General features: G+C 42.8%; 1 protein-coding gene and 1 long non-coding RNA gene across 11 annotated transcripts in view; one reads left to right on the forward strand and one right to left on the reverse strand.

Annotated features, from left to right (window-relative positions):
* Positions 1-8,708: 8,708 nt before the first annotated feature.
* Cahm (colon adenocarcinoma hypermethylated) lies at positions 8,709-9,865 on the reverse strand. The gene has a single exon (NR_132441.1). It is a non-coding gene; the product is annotated as a colon adenocarcinoma hypermethylated (long non-coding RNA).
* A 688-nt stretch (positions 9,866-10,553) lies between these two features.
* The window catches only part of Qki (QKI, KH domain containing RNA binding), a 111,982-nt gene continuing 98,796 nt past the window's right edge, over positions 10,554-23,739 (forward strand). For 3 of the 10 annotated variants that reach the window (XM_017589896.3, XM_039086917.2, XM_063270765.1), the window contains exon 1: positions 10,554-11,188. In XM_017589896.3, coding sequence (XP_017445385.2) covers positions 11,047-11,188 — 142 coding nt within the window. In that variant the 5' untranslated portion in view covers positions 10,554-11,046. 10 annotated transcript variants of the gene reach the window in all.

Here is a 23,739-nt window from a genome sequence, read left to right on the forward strand (position 1 = left end):
CACTCTAAGATGTTTAAGTTCCTCAAAGCAAGAGCTATTTTTCCCCCATGGCATCTGATTTTAAAAAATAAAATAAAAAACAAAAACCTGGTTCTGGCTCTTGGTGAGAAGGAAGCAGGGCTGCGGTGCTCTTGTGCCTTAGGACTGTGGTACCCAGGGACAGAGACCAGGGGCTGCTTGGCTTGGCTTAAGGAAGCCCACAGCTGGCTCCCATCTCTTCTCTACTGGGGACCGGACCGACGGTGTGCACATGCTAGGGAAGGGCTTGACCACTGAGTTACCCTCTCATGCTTTTTTTTTTCTTTTTTTAAAGATGGGCTGGCCCCACTCTGTAGCCCAGACAGGCCTTGAACTCTTGGCTTCAGCTTCTCAAGTAGCTGGAATCACAAGCCTGGGCCATTAGGCTCGGTGGCCCCATTTTAAACCTGTTGACTGCCGTTATCAGGCCCCTGGGGGTGCTGCAGTGCGGCGAGTCCCCAGATCGGCCTGGAGGACCGACCACTGTAACTTTAATTATTTCGAACCTTATTTTTAAGAATGGTTCTTAAATGCTTTAACTTCCCCGTAGCCCACCACCCACCAGAGGTAATGGAAAAGAAAGGATACTGGGGGTGGGATGGGGTGGGCGGGAGTAGACCTGCTTAGAAAGGTTCTTTGGAATAACTCCTGTCTGTGTTGTCTGGAAATCGGCAGTTCAGTTCACAGGTTAGCAGGCAGTGGCAGCTCGATCCACTTGCAAACACCTCACGGAAACATCAGCAGTCCAGTTGGGTAGAATCGGCTTAGCCACAGCGGTGGCACCACCAAGCAGAGACAGCCAGACCTCACTCAGCCTCTGATCCAGTCAGCAGGAGGGACCAGCAGGAACACCAGGAGTTCTTGGCAGTGTCTTGCTCAGGGAAGAGAAGACCAGCAAAGATGTGAGACCCACAAGCATTGCACAGCTAGCTGTACCACCAAGGTAAGCTCTGTCTCTGTCACTCTGTGGAGTCCTATTTATACCTGCCAAACATCACGTGTCCTCCACATGCCTTGCCTCATCATTAGTCTTGCCTCTGCGCAGGTCTTGCCTTAGCATCCAATTGGCCTGAGCCCACGGAAGCGGCAAGAAACTGCAGCACACCACCAGAAGTATTTTGGTGTGTTTCTCTCTATGGCGTCCTGACAAATGGAGCCCAACCATGCAATAGAATGCAGACCAATACATGCATATCATTAACAAAGAATCCTTCATCATGTGTCCTTTCATGTGCTTGATTTAGTAGGACATCCTCTCTCCCGAGTCTGCTTCAGGGAAGCATTCCTTTATGAGTCTGCCTTAGCCTTTCACATCTGTGTCCACATTAAGGAAACATTCCTTTACGTGTTTGCACCAGCAAAACACCATCCAAACAACTTTCGAAAGAACCCTTACGTTTCCGCTTCAGACAGCATCTGTCTGTTTGCCTCCTAAGCTTACTAGAGGATATCCTCTTCTGCGCCCCTGTAGGGACTGGCAGTGGTGGGGTAGAAGCTTCTTCCTGACTACAGCAGGTTAACTCTCCTGCAGCAGCTGAGTACAGTGCATGGAGTTTATGTAATTGGAAGCCGTAGAAAATTCACGATCACATACTCTGAGCTGTGTAAATAAGATTTCAATGTATTTGAGACAGTAATATTCCAAAACCTATGCACGTCGACCTAGCTGAGCTTATACAGGTCCTTTTGATCTAGAAAATGGTAACAGTAATTGGAAACTTAGCGTGTGGACGTTAGTCTTGTTAGCTGGCTGGAATTTAGACTCTCCTAGGAGACAGCCTCTGTGCCTGTCAGTGAAGTGAGTTTCTGTATTGAGTTAATGGAGGTGGCAAGGCCCACCAAATGTATGTGGCAGCATTTCATGGGCTGGGGGAGTCTCAGACTGACGAATAAAGAGAAAGCCAACTGAGGGCCTTCATCTCTCTGCTTCCTGACTGCGGATGCACTGTGACCACTGTGGCACTCTCCTGCGCTGTGACTGCTTTGCAGTAATGTGTACCCTCAAACTGTGAGCCTAGAGAGATGACCCCCAGTTGTTTCCGCTGTGTTTTTCAGGTGGTTATGGGAAAGGTAACTAACACACTATTCCACATGTTGGGAGGCTGTTTGGGGACCATGCACTCATGTCACCCTGATATACTTATGTTGCTACATTTAACCAATAAGGAGAAAGAGGCACAGTTGGCATACATTGGCTTGGGATCTGAACCGGGGCCCTCCTCTGCTGCTTCTCTGGACTCTTGGGCTGGATGTCACACTCCCTGGGAAGAGCATTTCTGGGCTCTGCCTTATGTATCAGGGCTGAAAGATTAGCAAGTGGAGATGCTGTGGGCTTCGGGGTCATCTCCTGTCTCCCAGTGCAGAGAGAGGCACTTCACTCAAACATGAAGGCCCTCCTTACCCCTGTGAGCTCACTACCACTGAGTGGCTGAGACTTGGCCGCTGCCTCTCACTGTTTCAGACTTAGTGTCTGCTCCCCACCCCCATCTGGAGGAGTGTCAGAGCCTGGCTGGGGCCAACACGCTTCATGAAGCTAGGCATGGGCCCAGCTGTGGTGTTGAAACCTGGTCAGCTGAGGGAGAAGAGAAAGTCAAGTCTGGCCATTGAGCCACAGAGGTCAGAGATCTGGCACCGAGAAAGGTCTGCTGTCTCTGCCTACCAGTGGCCTAGTCGTTTGGAGAGGAACAGGAGGCTGTGGCTTTTTGCTGGTGTGTCAGCTGATGACAGATACAAGGCTGTCCTCAAACCCCTTGATCCTTCTTCTCTTGCCTGATTTCACAATTGAGCAGTTTCTTTTCCTAGTTCCCACCCCAGTCTTCCTACTCCTCTGGCAGCTGTGTCTGGACACAGAATCCTACTACACAGGTGCCGCCCCATCCCACTGTCTGCCAGTTTGAGCTTGCCGTTTTCTCACTGCTACTTAATTCCAAACACACACTATAAATATAGGGCACACACACTGCAGAAGTGTTAGACAAAAAGTGTTACTCATTTTCCTAGGCTACGTTTTATTTCCATGTAAAAACAATGCTACCAATGGTTTGACAGAAAAACAATGCAGTTAGTGCTAATTCTTCAAGTTGGTGGCCCTTCGAGATCTACTTAGGTAACTGTAACATATTTGATGAGTGGCCAGGCACTGTCAATGTTTGCCCTGAGGCTCAGCTGAGAGACAAGATGGCTAAGGCAGGGCTGCGGGCTGCTGAACACACACACACACACACACACACACACACACACACACACACACACACACTTTGATATGTTTTGATTCTCCCAACAACCTGTTGCTGCAAGTGTTAACCTTTAAGAAACACAAGCCAATGCTGAAGAGATAAGATTTTGGCATTCCATTGGAATAGGGCAAGGGCCATCACTGACCTCCTCTCTAAACTGGGATATGCACCCAAAGAAACTGTTCACACTTTAGACAACACAGTATCTGCTTTCCCTGTAATTTGCAAAACCTAGTAAATTCAGGTTTGATGGACACACAAACTAGTTTTCCAGGTATGTAAAGGCTGATGCAGAAGTTAATAGCGAGCACATGTTTAAAGACTCCTAGGGTGAGAGTGTCCCCCAGCTCTGGAAGTCAGGTTTTACCTAGGCTGCTGGGGTATGGGGAGAGCCTTGGGGGCACAGGGGCTATACTGCATGGCTCAGCCTGTGGTGAAAAACAGTGATATGCAAATCATTCAAATTTATCAGGAGAGTCTTCTCCAAGGTCAGCCTAGGCTACACAGCTTTGGCTGAAGACCTTGTTTCAAAAACCAAACTAAACAACACAGTTGAAAGCTGATAAAAGCCGTACTGGAGGAGAGTATCAGGGCATTGGATAACTGCTTTTAATCCTTTATTCAAATACACAATAAACCAGGGGCTGGGAAGATAGATGAGAGTACTTGCTGCTTTTCCAGGGGACCTGGGTTTGGTTCCCAGCACCCACATGGCAGCTCATAAGTGCCAAACACACAATAAAGAGAAAACAGCATGGGGGCACCATCAGTGCCCACCAGCTCCCCTTTAATGTTGAAATTAAAGGTAATTTATCTGGGGACCACGGATGTTTTTTATTAAGAGAAATCTCTTATGTTCCAAAAATTCTTAAGAATCATTGAATCAGGTCAGGTTGGGATACACACTTCTTGTGCCAGAAATCCTCCCCCCACCCCACACCCAAATTATGTACAGGTCCTGGACCACTGCAAATACTGAACTTGAGGAATCAACTCTTCTATTTCCCTGTAGTGAAGGCAGAGAAACCTTTTGGACTTCCAGAAGTTGCTGTGACCTGCTTCCCAACTGCTCCCCACTTAGAGTTCAGATTTGCCTAGGTGGTCTTGGCCTTTTCCTTTCATTTACTCAGAGAAGCTGTTGGAAGAGGGCAAGAGAACAGAAGGGAATCAAGCTCAGCCCCCTCCCCCACTCCCAAGGAGTCCAATCTCCCTGTTCTGCTTGTAGTTTCTCCAGGAAGGGTCTTAGTGTTCTGCTTGCTCTCGTTAGAATGCTGTAAAGTTGTAATGGGTTGGGTGGGAAATTTGGTTTTACAAAATCTAAAACACAGAAGGCTTCCAGCCCAAAGCATTATACATCGGAGGGAAACGAAAGCAGTTAGATATTTTACAAAAGATTTTGGAGTACAAAATTGGAGTTTTTGTTTTAGTACTGGGGATCGGACCCTGGAGTTCCTGCCAGGTAGGCAAGTTGCTCTGCTTCTGGGTTCGGTCCTCAACCCAACAGATGAAGGTTTCAGAGGCATCTCTATGTCATCTGGGTATAGGGCTACCCAACACAGAAACTAAACAACAGACGTCTGTTCTTCTCCGTGAGGACTATGCACAGCCAGAAACTTTTGGAACTTCAAGACTTAAAGAGTTCCTCTAGTCCAAGCTTCAGATACCCTGAGTTACTGTCTCAGGCTTTCAACTTGTTAGGAAAGAACCCCTAGGAATTTTACACACTTGGAGAGGGCAAGGTAGTTAAACAAAGGCTTATTCTTTGATACTTTGGTGTATGGATACAATGTATATTGATCCTATCCACCCCATCTGCTCTCTACGGACTCCCTGAACTTGTCCCTCTCTCACTTTTATGTGTAGCTAGAATTTCCAACCCTAATAACCCCGTATAAAAGGCATGCGATCCAGTTACTGTAATTATAAGCTATAAGCCTAGATTGGGCAGCTCTAACACTACACTCACTCATTCCCCGGCCATGAGACCCTTTGGGACTTGTGCCTTCTCCTGGGTAGGTGGTTCTGCTCCATCACAGCTTCCTTCCTCTTCTGTCCTCTCTCCTTCCCTTGTCCCCTCTCCTCTCTACCTGCCCTCACTCTCAAAGACATCCTGGCCCACCTTTCCCCTCCATTGCCAATCACAGGCTCTAGCCTTTATTGACCAGTTAAAATGGGGAGAAGGTTCATATGAGATCACCCGAGTACCTGATGCATTGTGTGTGTGTGTGTGTGTGTGTGTGTGTGTGTGTATGTGTGTATGTGTGTGTGTGTGTGTGTGTGTTGGGGGGGCTCTTGAGGAAGCTTAATTAACATCGGAATACAAACAGCATCAGGATAATCTACAACATTTTTGTCCTCTCTCTCTTTAAAAACAAATAACTTACCAAGCCCAGTTAATGCTGCCTACCTTCTCTTGTGTTGGGACTATCTACCTCAGCAAGGCAACCAATCTTGACTCTCCCTTCCCCAGAAGCCACTAGCAGATATGTTTTCTTTGTGCAACACCACACTATTAGATACAAGAGCTTAATACTTAAAAGATATCACATCACGGATAAGAGACAATACTGAGGGGGGAAAAAAAGACCACAGTTCCCGGGGAATTCTAATTTAACTTACGTTAAGCATCAGGTCTAGGCACTGACTTTGAAGGTCCGATGTGAATCCTGTCTCTAGGGTTGACTGACTCAGGGACCAGTCGCATTACTCTGTGAACCTCACTGTCTCCATTGTAAAATGGAGGTAATTATCAACTCAGGGCGCCAGTGTGGACTGAAATAACCGAAGTGCCTGGCTCCCCAGAGGACTTCTGTGAAGTCTCACACTGACCTTCTGGAAACTCAGTTTAGAAGTCACATATGCCACAATTACCAGGAAAACACATTCAGCCTCTAAGTTGTAGTACCGATAATGGCATTTGATTAAATGTCTGGGGATGACATAAGTAGTCATATCCTTTGCTTATAAAATGTTTACCCACATAGCTGTTTAAAATTAACACACTGAACCAAATGGTATCTGTTGAACATAGTAAAATAACCTAATCACTCACTCGTTCTGAGGTGTCTAGATCCTGAGGAGAAAAAAACAAAAGCAAAACAAAACAAAACAGAACAAAACATGAAATTACCCCAATCCAGAGGAGCGCTACTGAAATTAATGCTATGAGTCAGTATGGAAATTGGTCAAAACAGAGTGCATCTGAAGCTCAGTGTCGGAGTCCTATAATTAATAGTTATTTTTTACTTGAAGATCTGTCTAAATGTGGAATGAGAAGGTTAAATTACATGGCACAAGGGCCTGCATCCTGCTCTGAGTGTTTCTACCTCTCCAGTTTCATTTAGGGTCAAATGAGCAGAAACCTTACACTACCGGTTAATATTTAACTGCTGGGCAGGGGTTGAAGCTGGATGCTGGTGCTACATCTGGAAAGAACACATTAGCCCTCTAAAGGCAGCACAAATCACAGCCCAGCAGCCCAGGGAGCTGGGCTCCTCACCTTTAGAGATCTAAACACGCTTTAGCGAGAGGACTACTGGACCGAACTCTTGCATTAAAAACGAACAAAAGACAACAGTGCAGCATACACATGCTTGCACCCACACAGACACACACCAAAAAAAAAAAAAAAATAACAACTCTCCGGGGTCCAATCTACAAACATCCAAGTTTCCCATTTGAAGATGACCAGAATCCCCAGATCATTTCCAATGCTTTGATGATAAACCATTTTACCATTTAGGAAGATACTCAAACGTTTTGTGGAGTTAATTACACAAACATACCTAGATTTCTCCCATCCCTCCTTAAAGAAATTTTATAACTTAAATTATTTCTTTAAAAGAGTATTGGAACAAGGAAACCACTAAATACCGAATGTGAAGTTTTAGTTCATGTAGAAACTCTATGATGATAAAAGCGGAAGTGCTTGGAATACTGTAAGTTTTTATTCTAAATGTCAAGAGATGCAGTAAACTCCTAGAGCCAATGAAATTGAACAGGAAGTCCATTTCCACTCCTAGCTAATTAATGTGAGAGAGAAGAGCCGGTTTTATTGTTAATAGATGATAGGAGTTTTCACTGAAAGAGCTATTACAAGGATCTTCATATACCCGGTGTATATATCTTCATGTATACTTATCCTACTCATTTTGAAACTGTATTAAAATGTCTATAATAACAGAACTGAAGGACCTATAATAATCGCTGAGATTTTAAGCCTGGAGGTACACATCCCAACAGACTTTGTAGTCTACACTGTGTTGTGCGGATTGATACATGTCCACAGTGTGAAGAAGAAGGAGTGTGAGGGAGAAAAAGGTGGGAGCCTATAGATGAGTACCTGGGCAAGGTCAGTGACTCCAAAGGCTGTAGATGCACTTTCTGTACAGCCCTGGACTGCCTCCACCAGCCACTAAACTGTTCTTAGGCAGCCAACCATCTCTTCCCTCAAATATGGCTACTCTTGCCTCCTTCCCTATGTGTTGGGGGAGCACTGAAGAAAATGAGCCAGGTAAGTATTTGAACCTCAGGCATGCAAACTAGCACGTGACACTTCTTTTCGAACATGCAAGTCATGAGAGCCTACACAAGTGTTGTTGATGGGGTTAGGAGTTCTAAAAACCTTCAAGTCTTTACTCTGATGGCAAACACACTGACCCACAGAGCTGACATGGCATGAGGAAATGTGACAGAAAGAATTAAAAATTTAACAAAAAATAGAGGTGACACCTGGGAGTTGGAGTGGGGCTTTTGGGCAGATAGAAAAAAAATTCCAATGAGATACCAGGCCCAGAGTCCTACAGATGCCAAGCGTGTGTAGAGGTCAAGGCAGATTTCAGGGAGACCAGGAGTCCATCTAGTGAGCTTGGGCCAGCAACATGCAGGGGACCAGATCTCTTGGGGCCTAGCAGGTCTTGGTAAACTCTTAGGATATTTTTTCTTTACCTGAGAAATCAGGAAAAGTAAGTAGGGGACAAGATCCACATGTACTTGAAAATGTACCAAATGGCAACTATTTCCAAATGATGGGTCCACCAGGGATTAAGTCATGGTGAATGAATATTGCCTGACAGTTATTTTTGGTTCAACTACATTATAAAAAGTGGTTGGACTTTATGGGTCAAAAATGATGGAACACTGTCATGAATTCCAAGGATTTACTGGATAAGGTTGATAAAATTGGGGGGGGGGCACTCTGGTATAAAATATACATGGACTTGAACAGCCAGCAGGACTTATTAGCTATATAGTGCTGGGTAAATTATTCCGTTTACCTCTTCCTCTTCAGAGGTTTCCTCTTATGTACAAATCGGGGATGCCAGTATTACCTCAGGCCCAGGACTGTTGTGATTGACTGAGCTACAGAGGTAGAGCAGTTAGCACAGGCCCTATAAGTGTATCAACTTACAAAGGGGACTTTGCTTGCACAAGCACAGACAATGAAAAATAATTCAGGGACAAATATTTTTTAATAATATACAAGGAACAAACTTCTAATTTTTCTAGGTTTTGAAGCAACACTTAGAAAACGTAGTAACAGCTTTTTAATCAAATTATTCCATGCTTTTACATAATTTACTGTTTAAAGAGATAACTAGGTGAATAATCTAGAACTACTATAGTCATTGTTGAAAAATTCAAGTTATTTCAATTACACGTTAACTTTGTCCATCATTTGCTCTACTAATTTAATAAACGAGAAAACCAAAACCAAAACCAACTCGAACTGTAGTCTTTAAATGAAATCAAGAGTAAAGTTGCTTTAAATACCTTTGGCACCACACAAACTTCGGAATGCTCTTTAGAATTTGTGTAAAGCAGTTTAAAAAAAAAAAACAATTCGACAACGCTGCTTATGTTCACATTTAAAATACAGTGAGATGATTCACAGAAAATTATAGCCAGGGCCAACTCTCAAAATGGTTAATTTGACAATCTTGTCTACATTTTAATACGGCACGTTATAAAGAACTTGCAACAAAACAGGGATGATGCAGATTTAGTGAGTGACAGCTTCTATAAATCACAGGACTTCATTGCTGCAATTCAGAACATTGTTTCCGAAACAAATGTAACCCTCAGAACTCCCTCACCCCCATAGGAAGCACCTTTTCTGGCCCACTGCCTTTCGTTTATTTTTATTTATTTATTTATTTATTTATTTATTTATTTATTTATTTATTTATTTATTTATTTATTTATTTTTGTCAAGTAGGTAGAAATAGGTGTTGACTACTTGGTTTTCCCGAATGTGTGCTCACACAGGCTTCTTCAGCGAGCGGCCGCGCCTCCGAGGAGCCACCGCCTCCACCTCCGGACTGTAACCTGCGGTGAGGATAACGGAACCGCGCGTCACGCCGCATGGAACGGAGCCCGCCCGCCCGTGGGTGCGCACGCGTGTGCCATCTCCGCCCACGGTCCGGGGCCGCCTCGCAGCACACGGCGATGCGAGGCCCGTCACGCGTGGCGCTGGCTCCAGGGGAAACCTCGCTGGAGTCCCCACCGCGGAAGACACTGCGGTGCGGGCGCCTACGCCGACTCAGTCCACCGCCACCTAGCACCCCAAGCGATCCGACGGTCGGGTCCCTCGCCCCGCCAGGTGGGCGCCGCGCCAGAACCGTTCCGCCCCGCTTCTCGGTCCGCAGGCCATCGTTCCCCCACTTCCCCAACCCCAACGCAGGCGCGCTCCAGGCCCGCCCCTCCCCCCTCGGCGCGCTCTCCGCCCGGTGGGGCGGAGCGACCCTCGGAAGGGGCGTGGCCACAGCCCTCGACGCGCGCACGCGCTCTCAGCCTCACGGCTACGTGTCGGCACACGTGACGCCCACCCGAGAGTCCCCAGTGAAGCAACAGGACGTTAAAAAAAAAATTTTTTTTTTGAGGGGTAGCGAGGAAGGTGGACGAAGAGGTTTAAAAAAAAAAAAACCAAACTATAGTAACGCGCGCGGACGCGAGGCCCGGGCGGCGGCGAGCGCTGCGCGTCGCGGAGAGTCCCGCCGGGATTCCTCTCAGCCGCCGCGCCCGACCGCGCCCGCCGCCTCAGCAACAGCGCGCCGACGAGCCAGTGCCGCCGCCCGCGTCCCCCTCAGCCGCGACCCGGGCCCCGCGCAGGCCACCGCCGGCGCGCGTCCTCTTCGCCGCGGCCGGGCCCTGCACCGGCCGTCCCGCCCGAGCGGCCAGGGGCGGCGGCGGGGGGCGGGAGCGCGCCCAGCCCCGTAACGGCCGCCCTGCGCGGCCCCGCCCGCCGCCCGCCCCCGGCCCTGCCCGCGCCCCTCCCCCCGCCGCCGCCGGCTGCGCCGCCTGAACTGAGGCGAACTCCGCCGCCAAGTGAGTGAGGAGGAGGAGAGCCGCGGAGGAAGAGGAGGAGCGCAGTCGGAGCGCGGCGGCGGCGGCGGCAACGCGGAGCGCCGCGGCGGACAGCACCGCAGACTCGCGAGCTTCGGCGCAGGCGGCGCGACCGGCCGACGAGCGGCCCCCGGCTCCTCGCGGCGCAGCGGCCCCGCGCCGCGCTCGGCCCGAGACCCGCCTCCGCCGCCGGCCTCGCGAGGGGAGCCGCGCCGGGCGGCCGAGGAGCGGCGGCCGCGGCGCGTCGGGCCGGGCGAAAGTGCCTGCGGGGGGCGGGCGGGCGCGCGGAGCCGGCCGCCCCGGGGCTCGGCGCGGGAGCCGGAGCGGGAGCCGGCGCGGAGCGGGACGCGGTGTCCCGAGCGGCCGGCGGCCGGAGCTCGCCCCCGCCCCTCCCTCCTCTCCTCCGGCGGCGGCGGCGGCGGGCGGAGTGAGCTGCGGAGCCTGGAATATGGTCGGGGAAATGGAAACGAAGGAGAAGCCGAAGCCCACCCCAGATTACTTGATGCAGCTGATGAACGACAAGAAGCTTATGAGCAGCCTGCCCAACTTCTGCGGGATCTTCAACCACCTCGAGCGGCTGCTGGACGAAGGTGAGGTGGCCGGACCCGGCGCGGCGGCCCGGGATGGCGGGGCGGCGGGAAGGTCAGGCGGGCGGGCGGGCGGGCGCACAAAGGCGGCGCGGGCGGCTCGCGGCGGGGACCGGGCCGGGGCCCGGCCAGGCCCGAGGGCGGACCCGGGAGCACGCGGGGCTGCGGGGCTGCGGCCGGCTCCCGACGGCGGGGCGGCTAGGCTCCCCGCCATTCCGGCCATCCCGGCCGCCCCGGCCCGGCCACACGAGTCCCCGAGCTCCGCCTGGTCTCGCCCGCGGGGCCCCAGCTTAGCGGGCTCGTTTCGGTGGAGTTGTGTGGCCCGCAGTACCCGAGTGGACCCCGAGATATTCAGGAATTACGTAGGGTACGGAAAAGTAGTGCTTATGTGGCCGAAGGCGAGGACGAAGTGACAGAGCAGAGCACTTTTTGTCCTTTTGTTTGGGGAAGCGAGAACTGTTTGGGAGTTTAACTTCACTTTTTTTTTTTTTTTTTTTTTTTTTAGTCGGTGGTGGTGGTGGTGGGGGAGGAGTACGAAATACCGCGATGACAGACCTGAACGGAATCCGAGTTCGGAAGAACTGGGGCGGAGGGTTCGCTCCTGGCGTAGCCGCCTGCGTTTGCAGGGCGGGGAGCTGGAAGTTTGAAAAGACGGGGATAAAATAGAGCAGAAGTTTGCAGAAGCCGAGTTGGGAGCGTTGTGGGGAGCAAAGACTGACTGGAAGATTAATGCTGGTTAGCTGTGGAATTCTTTAGGAACTTCGCACAACAGCGATCTGGAGTGTTAGTTTCCAGTAGCTGTGGGTTTATGTGGACGCCCGGGGCGGGGTTCGGGGTGGGGGGGAGGATAGGACCAACAAGTCTGCTTTGAAAATCGAATAGCGAGTACTTTCGGTCTTCTCTTTTAAAGTCTCTGAGTGGACTGTTTAAAGGAAGCGGAAAACTATGTTGGACAGATGAACATGGATTTTAGGATCTTTAGAAGAATTTCGAAAAATTTCAGAGATTGTTGGGGCTATCTTGTGCTTAGGGAGCTGGCGTGTCAGGGAAGAACAAAAGACTCCGAGCTAAAAGATGGTTAAAGAACTATTTTAAGAGCTTCTGTTGGGTGGGGAGCCTTGGGCACTATTTAAAACAGAAAACATTCAGCTATTCAGCTATTACCCATGAACATAACATAACACATTGAAAGAGGCCTTTTTTACTGTTGGGTTAGCATATTTGTTAGTATTAAATTGCCTTGGAGAAAACTTGAGCTGCCCCTTTAAGGGTTTTTGCCTTTCTTTTTTGTGTTGGCATTTGAAAAATTGTGGAGGCAGAAAACTTTCTGGAATGTCCAAAAAAAAAAAAAAAAAAAAAAAAGCTGGAGTTCTTAAATTGAGTATTTCCAAAAGTGAGCGCTAAGGGGCGCCAGTTATTTTTTTTTAACCTTGGAAATATTTGGAACAAAATGGGTAGTCTGCTTAATAATCTGACCTATATTAGGTGCAGTTGAAACTTAAATTTTTGGATGACTTCATTTGTCATCCACAAATGTGATTAGAGTGAAAACACCTAATACATTGATATTTCTTCCTTGGCATTGGTTTTTGTGCTATTAGTATCAAATTTCTGAAGAAAAATTTAGTTTTTAAAACTTCAATCAAGGGAGAATTTCTTTAAAATGAACTAAAGCACATTCTTAAAATGCTTCCTATATGCAAGTGACTTAGTGGAGCTTATAAAAAGTTTGGATATGCTATAAAGAAAACTAGTAGGAGTTTTTTAAATTAGTTGTAAAGGCTGCCCAAGTGGTTCTCTTTCAGCTTGATCAGAAATAACTGCCTTAATTCGAGGTTGACATAAGTCTTTCAACTAGAAGAATTTCAATTATGTCATTTCTGCACAGGCTTATTTCTCTTGGTTAGAAATAGTAACCCCTTTGGGTTTTAAATGTAAAAGACAGCTAGTTTAGGATAACAATATTGAAAGTAATGTCTGGTGTCTCCTCTTCATGTTTTCTCCATCTTCACCGTAGTCCATTTGTACTCCGGAATCTCAGCATCAGGTCAGTGTAGAGATGACTTGGATGTTACGGGAGACAGCAAATTGACTAGGGATTGTGATTGTTTTCGTCAGACCAGAGAAGCTTGCAAGAAAGGGACTTGTCCTTAGTGTGTCATAGGCTTTTGACTCTACTTGTTAGTCTTATTGTAAATTTAATTTGACTTGAAAATACTGGTTTCTTAAGGGCATCGTAATTTTCTTGGTAGATGACTTAATTGTGAAAATTGGCAACTTGTCCTTTACCCCTTGTGGCCTCTCATTGTCCAAAACAAATTAATCATGACTTCTGTTTGTGGTTAGGGATTACATTTTACTTTGTCTGTAATGCTTGGAAGAAAAATTACTTTTACATTCAGATAAAACTAAGTTTCACTTTAGGGATTAAACTGTTCAGTGGTAATAAAATGCTCTCTGATAATTAGAAACTTTGAATGGGACTATTTAGCAATTTTATTTTAAAAATTCTTTTCCAGCAGTTAACCTTTAATATGGTTCCTATTTGAGAATTTCCATTTGGTTAGTTAACAAATTTGGGAATGAGGTATGTTGGTTTTTCTACTCGTTAAAACTTGAATGATACAGAAATTGTATATTGTTTCTTGCTGGCTTAAAGAAAGTAGCCTATAGTGCTTAACTTAGGTAAATCAGTCCTTGTGTTGTTGGCTGTTAATTCTGCTTGTGAGTTGTGTCAGTCTTTCATAGTTATCTTTAGCAGGATAGGTTTTTTTTAAAGTTAACAATATATTTTAGGCCAGGGCAGTCCTAAATAAAAGCTATAACTTGAGTTAATACTTGTAAGACTTAAAGGATTGTTTAACTAGAGGTGAGCAGAAGATTACAAATAGAATGTAGGTCTTAAACTACTTTCTCTTAGGATTTTAACTGAACCTCCTTACCATCCCTGGGATAAAGTTACGCAGATTATCTTAAAGACATTTCTTTGTAATGAAAACAAAACTGTTAGAGTAGTTGAATACAAAGCATTTTTAAAAAAATAAACATTTTGCAATTTAATATCGAAGATAGATGTGCAGCAGTAAATAACAGACAAATAACAAGTAGTGAAAAGCAAGAATGTGATACATGAACATGGCATTTCCAGTTTTAATTCTTTAGGCAGGATTATGGGAGGGAGGCTGCTTCTATGAAAATGAGAATGTGGTTTGGTGAAAAAGGGCAGTCTGAAACTTTTTATGGAAGCTGTCAGGAAAACTAGTTTATAATTCAGGAAAAGTAAACAAATGTTAGATTCTGCATGAATGGTTTAAAAATGTTTTTATTTTTGATAATCCTTTTTCATAAAATTTCCTGCTCTTTAAAACTGAGATGATTTTTAATTAAAATTGGCTTTGCTATTTATGTTTACCTTTGAGAATGTGTTCATTGTTGCATGTGTCATACCCCTGTCATTTCTCGAATTTTAATTATTTTCTTTTTGAGAAAACTTGTTTTGTCCATAAACACTGGCTTAAAACTTTGTATGACCATAGATACTGAGAGGACCTAGGTGTTTTACACTTTGCTAAATTTTTAGATTTTCTTTTTTTAAAAAGCAAACATTGTTGACAGTAGTTATTATTTGTGTCAAGCATACTTTACTTAAGGGGGTAGTTAATTTGTTTAAGAGCTAAGGCATTGCTTTAGTAATCCATTCGGAGTTGTAATAAGCTGCTACTTCTCACCAGTCGTTTGGACATTGATTCTGCATGTGCACTGCATTGCTCCAGAGGTGGGGTGGTGAGCTTCACTATGTTGTATAGTTAAGGTTGTCCTGTTAAACAGCAGCACAGCTAAGTTTATAGTAGAAATAGGTCTTTGAGAGTCACATTTCCTGGTATGTTTGCTATCATTGCCTTTTCTGAGATAAGTATGAGAATGTTAAAATAAAAATTCTGATTTGCATGAGAGTGGGTGTGTTCGATGATAGGGACCTTCAGAGCTGTCCCAGATCAGTCTTTGACCTTTTAGGTGGTTTGAACATTATACATCTCTGATAATTATGACCCCATCTCTCACTGTCCTGGAGCTGGAGTCTCACTAGTTTCCCATCAGATCAAGTAGTTTTTAGTATCTAAAAGGGAAACAAAGTCCTATGACAAAAATCTGACTAGTATAACCCCTTGTTGCCAAAGACCCTTTATAAAGCAGGGTTAAGAAACACCTTTTTCAGCTGCTGTATTTAGATGTGTAGTTTTCTTTTAGTTTCTTTTGCTTTTGGTACTAAGAGAATTAAACTATTTGATTATATGGACAGCTTTTAATAATCATAGGACCTGCACTTTGGTTTGAGAGAATCAGTTTGTTTGATGATGCTGTTATAAGGAAAAGTTACCCCTTTCTGTCTGAAATGGAATATTGGTTTTGTTTGTTAATAACGCAGAAGATAGGACACTGAGCAACTTTCTGCTCCTAGTATGTCAACTGCTGTGGGGATAGCTAACAATCTATTTTAAGGGTGCGGGATGGATGAAATGGATCCATGTTAGGAGGTCATGATTAGAACCATGTGCTGCTTTCTTTGCATGACTCACTTGATGATTTCGTTTTTCTCCATTTAGTTGACATTAAGGCAGTACAGTAGGGATTTTAAATGCAGTGTTTTCCTCCTTTGCAATGATCTCTTTTAGGAAATGTATATACTTTTTTTGTTGTTTTTTTCTTTTTTTCGGAGCTGGGGACCGAACCCAGGGCCTTGTGCTTGCTAGGCAACCGCTCTACCACTGAGCCAAATCCCCAGCCCCTATACTTTTTAAAAAATTGGCCTTTTTTTCATTTTGGAGGACTCATTGCTTACTTAATGTCCAAGGAATGATTTTTTTCAGCATCATTTTCATTTAATATAAAAACAAAATAAGCATAAATACTAAAATTAGTATAGTTTGTCATCTTAGTGTGGCTTTATTAGGGAAAAAGTTTATGAATACAAACCATTTTCTGTCTGGTGCTACTTATGCAGTTATCACCATTGGAACTTAGATCTGATTGTTTCTGTATGCCTTTTAGAAGTGATTCACTCCATGTGTACAACTCAACTTGTAACAGACACTTTGATGTTTAAATTTAAAATCACATCAACTTACATTCCTTTTGAATTCTAGTTTTTCTTTAAATGCTTTTAATCACAATATAGAAGTGGAATTAAACACTAATACTTTAAACACATAAAGCAGTTTTGTAATAATCAGTGAAAGCTTTGGACTCTTAGAGAACAAAGGTAACTGCATTTTCTTTCCTTAAAAAAAAAAATCTCCCTCCCAGGGGGAGGGGGGCTGGGATAAGGGGTTTATGGACAGGAAACCAGGAAAGGGGATAACATTGAAATGTAAATTAAAAAAATCCAATAAAAATTATCCCCCTCCCTTTGTAATATATATGTAGTAGTTATTCTGTGTTTAATATTGATTTTACTTTATTATCATAGATAAGGGTAGGAATTAGAAGTATAAAATTCCTTTGCTTATTTAGGGTTGTTTTTGTCATTATGTCCAAATGTCCATCCATACACAGAAACATGTCAGTGCTTATATTAGTCCTTGTAAGTTTTAACATTTTTAGAATTATGTAGGTAAGTTTTTTAGCCATTTGCTCTTAAAATCAATATATAGGCCTTGTATCATTACTGTTATTTTTATGAAAGAATTGTCTAGTTCAGGTTGTTTTAGATCCTGTCCAAAGGGAGTAGAGTGCTAGGAGAAAACATGAAAAGGCAGGTAATTCCACAAAATGGTCCTTTGTGGGTATGATACAAGAAGAATGCATGCTTGAGAGTGCTTGTGGATCTGTAAAGGAAGACACCAGGTGAGTGCTGGCCAGCATAGTGGAGGTGGTGAACTTAGAGGGAAGACAAGAAGCAGGTTGTGGAGGTAGTGATTAATCTGCTGGGCCTAAGATTGTAAAGGTTCAGGTTTTTAAGCCTTGTTCTGGATTTAGTACAAAACCAAATTATTATAGAGTCAGGGGCACGATCAGCTTGGTCAGTAGCAAGTTATTGGGAGCTAGGTTTATGATTTGAAATACATAGGACAAAATCCAGCAAACATATTTGTTACAGTCTTAAGAACTTAAGACAGTTCTTAAGACCTAGGAAAAATAGTACAGAATTTTAAGGGCTAGAGAGATGGTCCAGCAGTTGAGAACTGTCTACTCTTCTAGAGGACCAGGATTAATTCTCAGCACCCACATGATGGCTCACACCCATCTGTAACCCCAGTCCCAGGGGCATCTGACATCCTCTTCTAGCCTCTTTGAGCACTAGGCACGCACCTTCACACAGCGTATAGTATATCATGTGCAAGCCAGAATGCTCATACACACATAAAACAAGTAAAAATTAAAAATACTGTGGATCTTAAACTTCAATGTCATACTATTTACTCAGTTTCAAAAATCGTCTCGTACGTATTGTGGAAGAGAATATAGAAATAACACCAAGAAAGACATTTCTTGGATAAGTCTTAGCGGAGGGAAAATTAGTGCAAATCAAGTGATCATATTCAGAACTGTTAGGACCTGAGACCAGAAAATGTAGACATAGCAGTCTAGAGAGGGTGGGGACTTGCCTTTATCACAAAGCTCGCTCGTTGTTGTAGAGGTGGTGCAGGCCCTTCATTCTGTATGCTGACTTGTTTTATGATGTATGTGCCACTCATGCGAGTAGACTGAGAGGAAGAGAGTTCCAGTGTATTTCCACACACTGGAAAACTGTTAGAGCCTCCCTCCCTGTGTGAACAGAGGGAAGACGGAAGCAATTTTGCCACTTCTGTGCTATGTTGGACTTGAACAAATGCTGGTCAACTTCTTGGAGCTAGAATATATATTCTTCTTAAAATAGCTAAAAATAAGACCTTTTTTTGGGGGGGGAGGTGTCAGTTATTCTAAAAGTGAGAAATCAAAGGTATGTTTGGAGGATTTAAATTTACTTGAACTTTTCTGTAACCAAAGGATAGAGCCCCAGTTCTTAAAATATTGTTATACAAATGAATTCAGTGTTCATTTACCAGTGTTGCTATTTTTATTACTGTTATTTTTAGTAACCACTCAGAGGAAGGCAGTATTTTTCATTAGAAGATTTAATATAGAGGCTTAATACTGATAAGTGATTCAGGCCAGGAAGGTAAGTTTGCTTCACCTTTAGATCAGCGTGGGGCATAGCTCTGTTTTTGTTGTTTTTAAGTCAGGGAGGTAACTAAGAATGACACTCTATAAAGCAGCTGCTGTCAACCTTTAATATTATAGTCTCATGTGGTGGTGGCCTCCAACTATAAAATTATTTTGTTGCTATTTCATAACTAATTTTGTACTGTTATGAATCGTAAATATGCAGGATATTAGATACGTGGTCCTTGTGAAAGGGTCTTCCCATCTCCAGTGGGGTCATGACCCACAGGTTTCAGAGTCTCTGTGCTAAAGAAAGACGATTGTGAGCTGGGGAGTTAGGTGTGCCGCATTTAGTTACTACATCCTATTTCCTATACCAGTTTCTGGAGGGTGAGTGACTGTTCATTTGTAATTATATTAAAAAAAAACCCTTGAAGTAGAAGTCTTAGTTCTTTGTGCAAAGTAATTTTATTACCTAGATACAGTTGTATGCTAAGAATTGAACCTAGAGCTTCATACATGCTGGGCAAATGCTGTATCATTTGTTTTATTCTTACAAATAGAATAAACTCCTTTTCTAAGCAAAGTCTGTCTATTCTGAGGATATAAGATACAAAAGATTGCTCATATGAGAAGTCTTCTTCTATCAATATTTTTAAGTTTCTTCTGGTAGGAATAATCTGGTAGAGAAACCGGAAAGGCAGAGGAAGGTGCTTTAACTATTAGCTTTATGTTCTTGAGAGTCCTTAACTGGTAGTTTACAGGTACAGACCTGAAGTGTTAATTAAGTAGACCTTCTTGAGTAGTGTAACCTGGTCTTGGTAGTCTGGAATGAAGTGAGTGGGAAGGTATGCTCTAGGACAAAGGGGGACAGTCAGAAAGGTAGTCAGAAGGTGCTACTGTATTAGTACACAGTGGCACATGCCTGAGTTTAAAGTTAGCCTGATATACATAGCAAGGTCTAGGCCAGTCAGGGCTGTCTAACAAGAAAGACCCCGGAAGAAAAGAAGGATGAGGACTGGTGATGGCAGGATACAAGCTTTTCTTAGAACATACATATTGATTAGTTGGTTAGTTGGAATGGCAAATGCTTGCAGAGTAGTAGTGTGAACAGTAAGTGAAGTTTAGAGAGTAGGCAAAACCAGGACTGGATTGTGGTGCTTCTACATACTGGACTTGATAGTTGAATTTTATTCCAGGAATTCTTAAGTTTTGGACTTTTTGGGTATGTCATAGTGAACTTGTGCATAAACTAATAAAAACACGTCATATAGGTATATAGAATCAGGGTGGAAGGTTAAGCATTTGTATATGGTTGACTTATTACGATTCCTTTCTGGACAAGACTGGGGAACTCAAAGCTTCATAAGCCCTCTTCTGCAAACTTCAAAGATACTTTTCTGTTTAGACAAATGCTCTGACATTGTATTTTATCATGTCAGAAAAGTGAGTGTGTGTGTGCATGTGCGTGCATGAGTGCCTGTGTGCGTGCGTGTGTTGTTTTCAGCCCAATTTTGATCACTTAAGAGAGAATTGAACTTAATTGTTTTAAGTTGTGGGCTTTTTTGGGGGGTGGGGAGGAGACAGGGTTTCTCTGTTGTATCCCTGGCTGTCCTGAAACTTAAGAGATCCATCTGTGTTTGTTTCCTGAGTGCTGGGATTAAAGGGGCATTGCAACACCACTGCATGACAAAAATTGCACTTTTTAATTTTTTAAAATGAAAGTTGAAAAGAAGGAAGAAACTTTTGTGATGTCATGTATTAAATCAAATCTGTGTTAGCAAGCATAATGAGATTTTTTGAGCATTACTTTGCTGATATGTGTTACTTCTGCTTAACTGAATTGTCAGTATTGATTAAAATATGGTAGAGATACATTGATAATCCATTCTTAAAGTTTTATCTTTCAAAATTAATATTTTTTTTATTAGTGATACTACATTAACAAAAGAGTCACTACTCAGATTTCTGTAGTTGCATCTGGAGTGTTCTTTATTCCTGCAATGTCCAAATCAAATAGTTGAATCTTTTTATAATTTTAAATCTATTAAAATTTGGAAACAACTTTAAAAAATGCATCAACTTGAACTTCTTTATTGAGAAGTTGTTTCTTATTCTTTTTATACTTACTGTGTTGGAAATTATGTCTATATACATATTTATAATTTTGTATTTGTTTTGTATGTTTAAGACCAGGTCTTTGCTTTGTATATCAGACTACCCTTGAACCTACTGTGTGTGTAGTGTTTGAGTGGCCTCAAATTTGTGATCCTTCTGCCCTCAAACGTAGGAATTATATGAGTGCTACCACCTCACTAGGTTTAGGAAGTTAGATTTAAAAGGTAAAGCAGGTTGAATAATAGCATGTTTGGAATATACCAGAGGTGGTGGTGTGTGCTTTACATTGTATCACATTAGTAGAGACAATAGTTTCACTGTTGGTGAGACTCAGATTGTTATCTGGATTAGAGTGCAGAGGCAAGAGTCTGGGTGGTCCCTTCTGTAAAACTAAGGTTTTATTTGTTTTGATCAGAACCTAACTCAGCCTTAGGTTTGCTTTATGAACCATTTATACTAGGTTAACAGCTGCTAATCTGCCTGAATTCATTTTATGAGAACGTCCACCATGATGCTTTTATTACTCTAATATTCTTTCAACCAGCATCTTGGTAGTCTTTGAAAAGTTGAACTTTGAATAATAGGGTAGGTATTATTATTTGAAATAAAATCCTATTGGGAAAGCTATGTAGATTTCTCATTATTTAGCCATAGATTTGTTAGCTGCTCAGATGTGACTTTTATGTAAAACTAGTCTTTTCATTAAGGTTCTTTTCCATTCTGAATGGTGTTACGGACTAGTTAGGTGCAAACAATATTCATCATTGTTGGTGTCAGATCATTTTCAATCTATTTCCTCTGGATACAGGTAGGTACTATTCATTTTAAAGTTAGTCAGTGTGCATCTGCATTTTTGGTTTAGTTTTATCACAATTCTGTCCTTCTTTTTTCCACACCAAAGTAATATTTTTAAAATTATATTTTATGTTTGTTTATCTTGCCTGTATGTGTGTCTGTTTGCTACATGGAGGCCAGAAGAGTGTGTTAGACCCCCTGGACTAGAGTTGCAGTTTGGAATCATCATATGAGTGATAGGAATCGCCATCTGTGTCCCCCGGAAGAGAAGCCTCTTAACTACTGAGCCAGTGCTGCAGCCCCCAATAACATTCTCCATGGTGATATAATTAGTTACTTGATTCTTTATGTAGCGTATCGGAGATATTCCCAAAATCAAAATAATCTGCAAACCACTACATATATTTAAATTCTTACTCATTTTACATATAACAAATGTATGTTTATTGTCATTTCTAGTTTGTTTTGCTTTTATGTGTAGTGTTTTCCTTTTTTTAGTAGTAAACCTTAATCATCCACTTTTTTTTTAATTTTTTTGGTTCTTTTTTTTTTTTTTCGGAGCTGGGGACCGAACCCAGGGCCTTGTGCTTCCTAGGTAAGCGCTCTACCACTGAGCTAAATCCCCAGCCCCTAATCATCCACTTTTTGATGTCAACATTTACTGTATAAGTTCTTTTATTGTACTTTTAAAGTAGCTTTTTACCTTAAACCCAGCAGAGATTAGGAGAACAAATATCTTTCAAAATGAGAAGTGTGTGTATGCGTATATGCGTGCCTTGTGTGTGTGATCCACACTGTATTTTAAAAGGAGAATGTTTTCTCTTTAGACTAATGCTTTAGATCTTAGACTGAAGGAAAATATCTGGAGAAGAGTTTTTGGTGACAGTGAAAGTTCTTTACACTTTTAAAGTTGTATGATGTAGACAAACCTCCTTGGTAGAAATGAAGCTTTTTTTTTTTTTTTTTTGGTTCTTTTTTTTTTCCGGAGCTGGGGACCGAACCCAGGGCCTTGCGCTTCCTAGGTAAGCGCTCTACCACTGAGCTAAATCCCCAGCCCCAGAAATGAAGTTTTGAAGCTGTATTTCTATGTATTTGGAAAATCTTTACTGCAACCTTTTTGTCGTTAAGAATCTTTAACAGTAAGGAACTTATGTTCCAGCAGATGGGGATGTCAGTACACACAAGAGCATTTAGTGACTAAAATGTGTTGGGAAGTGACTTGTCAGAAAAGAACATTTTATCCTTTATATTATAAGCTCAGGAATAGGATGCAGTGTAGTTATTGTGCTTATGGTAAGTATGCCTAAGTTGTATCTTTAAAGATTGTCTTTAAGAAACTGTAGGTTGACTATTTACTGTAATTAGCAGACAGATTACAATTTTTTTCTGTAATGTCTTTTGCTTTTATATTAGTATTGAAAAGTTATTTGGGGTGGGGAACTGTGTTACATATGAGGTGCACATTCGCTAGTAATCTATGCTGTTCTGGGTCTCGAATCAAATGACTGCTGTTTAGTACTATCAGCAAACTGACCCTAGCTTACTGTTCTGTTACGTGAGGAGAAAGTTCTTTTGAGGATCATAGTTTATTACAGCAATAAAAAGTTATCAGCAGTTAAACCATAATCTTATCTCACTTTATTGCTAGAGTTTATAGCATTACAGGATTTCTTGTTAGTTTTTTTTTTTTATAAATGTTATATATTTTGTTGTAAAATGTGCCTTAATAGTTGTTGAAAAAAATTGCTGTTCATTACTGTTTGAGAAATGTGTGCTTTTTAAATAGTCACGTTTTTCTAGGTTATTATTGTATTTTCTTTTTTTTTTTTTTTTTTTTTTTTTGGTTCTTTTTTTTCGGAGCTGGGGACCGAACCCAGGGCCTTGCGCTTCCTAGGTAAGCGCTCTACCACTGAGCTAAATCCCCAGCCCCATTATTGTATTTTCCAGTTGTGAAATACTACTATTTCTTAGTCACTTGAAATTAAACTCCAAGTATAATGAGGGGATATCTTCTGTTTGTTTGTTTTTTTATGGAGACCCAGGAAGGAAGAAACTGAAATAGGAACTTTGGTACAATTATACCAACTTGCTTTATACTTGTTGATTTTCTATAGTGCTTACAGAGAATTGAATGCAAAGATTGTCATTTAGGAGCAGGACTGTACTTCTCTTCAGAAGAGAGCAGAAGAGTAGGTGAGAAAGCTCAGTTTTCATTGTGGCACACATGTTAATCCCAGCACTCAGAAGGTAGGCAGAGGCAGGAGGTTCTCAGCCTCTGCCTTTGCTGCACTTCAGCCCCCCATGCCCCACCCCCCACTCCCCATCCCCATATGGTGAATTCCAGAATGGCCAGCACTTAAGTAGAGAAATTCTGTCTCAAAACAACAACAAAGACAAAGATGAGTCTGGTGTGCATATTTTTAACATTGTTTCTTAGTATGTGAACTTTTGAGAAGCTTCAATCCTTTCCTCTTATTAATTAAGTTGTTGGAAAGAAC

This window comes from Rattus norvegicus, chromosome 1 (assembly GCF_036323735.1).
Source record: "Rattus norvegicus strain BN/NHsdMcwi chromosome 1, GRCr8, whole genome shotgun sequence".
Taxonomy (NCBI): Eukaryota; Metazoa; Chordata; class Mammalia; order Rodentia; family Muridae; genus Rattus; species Rattus norvegicus.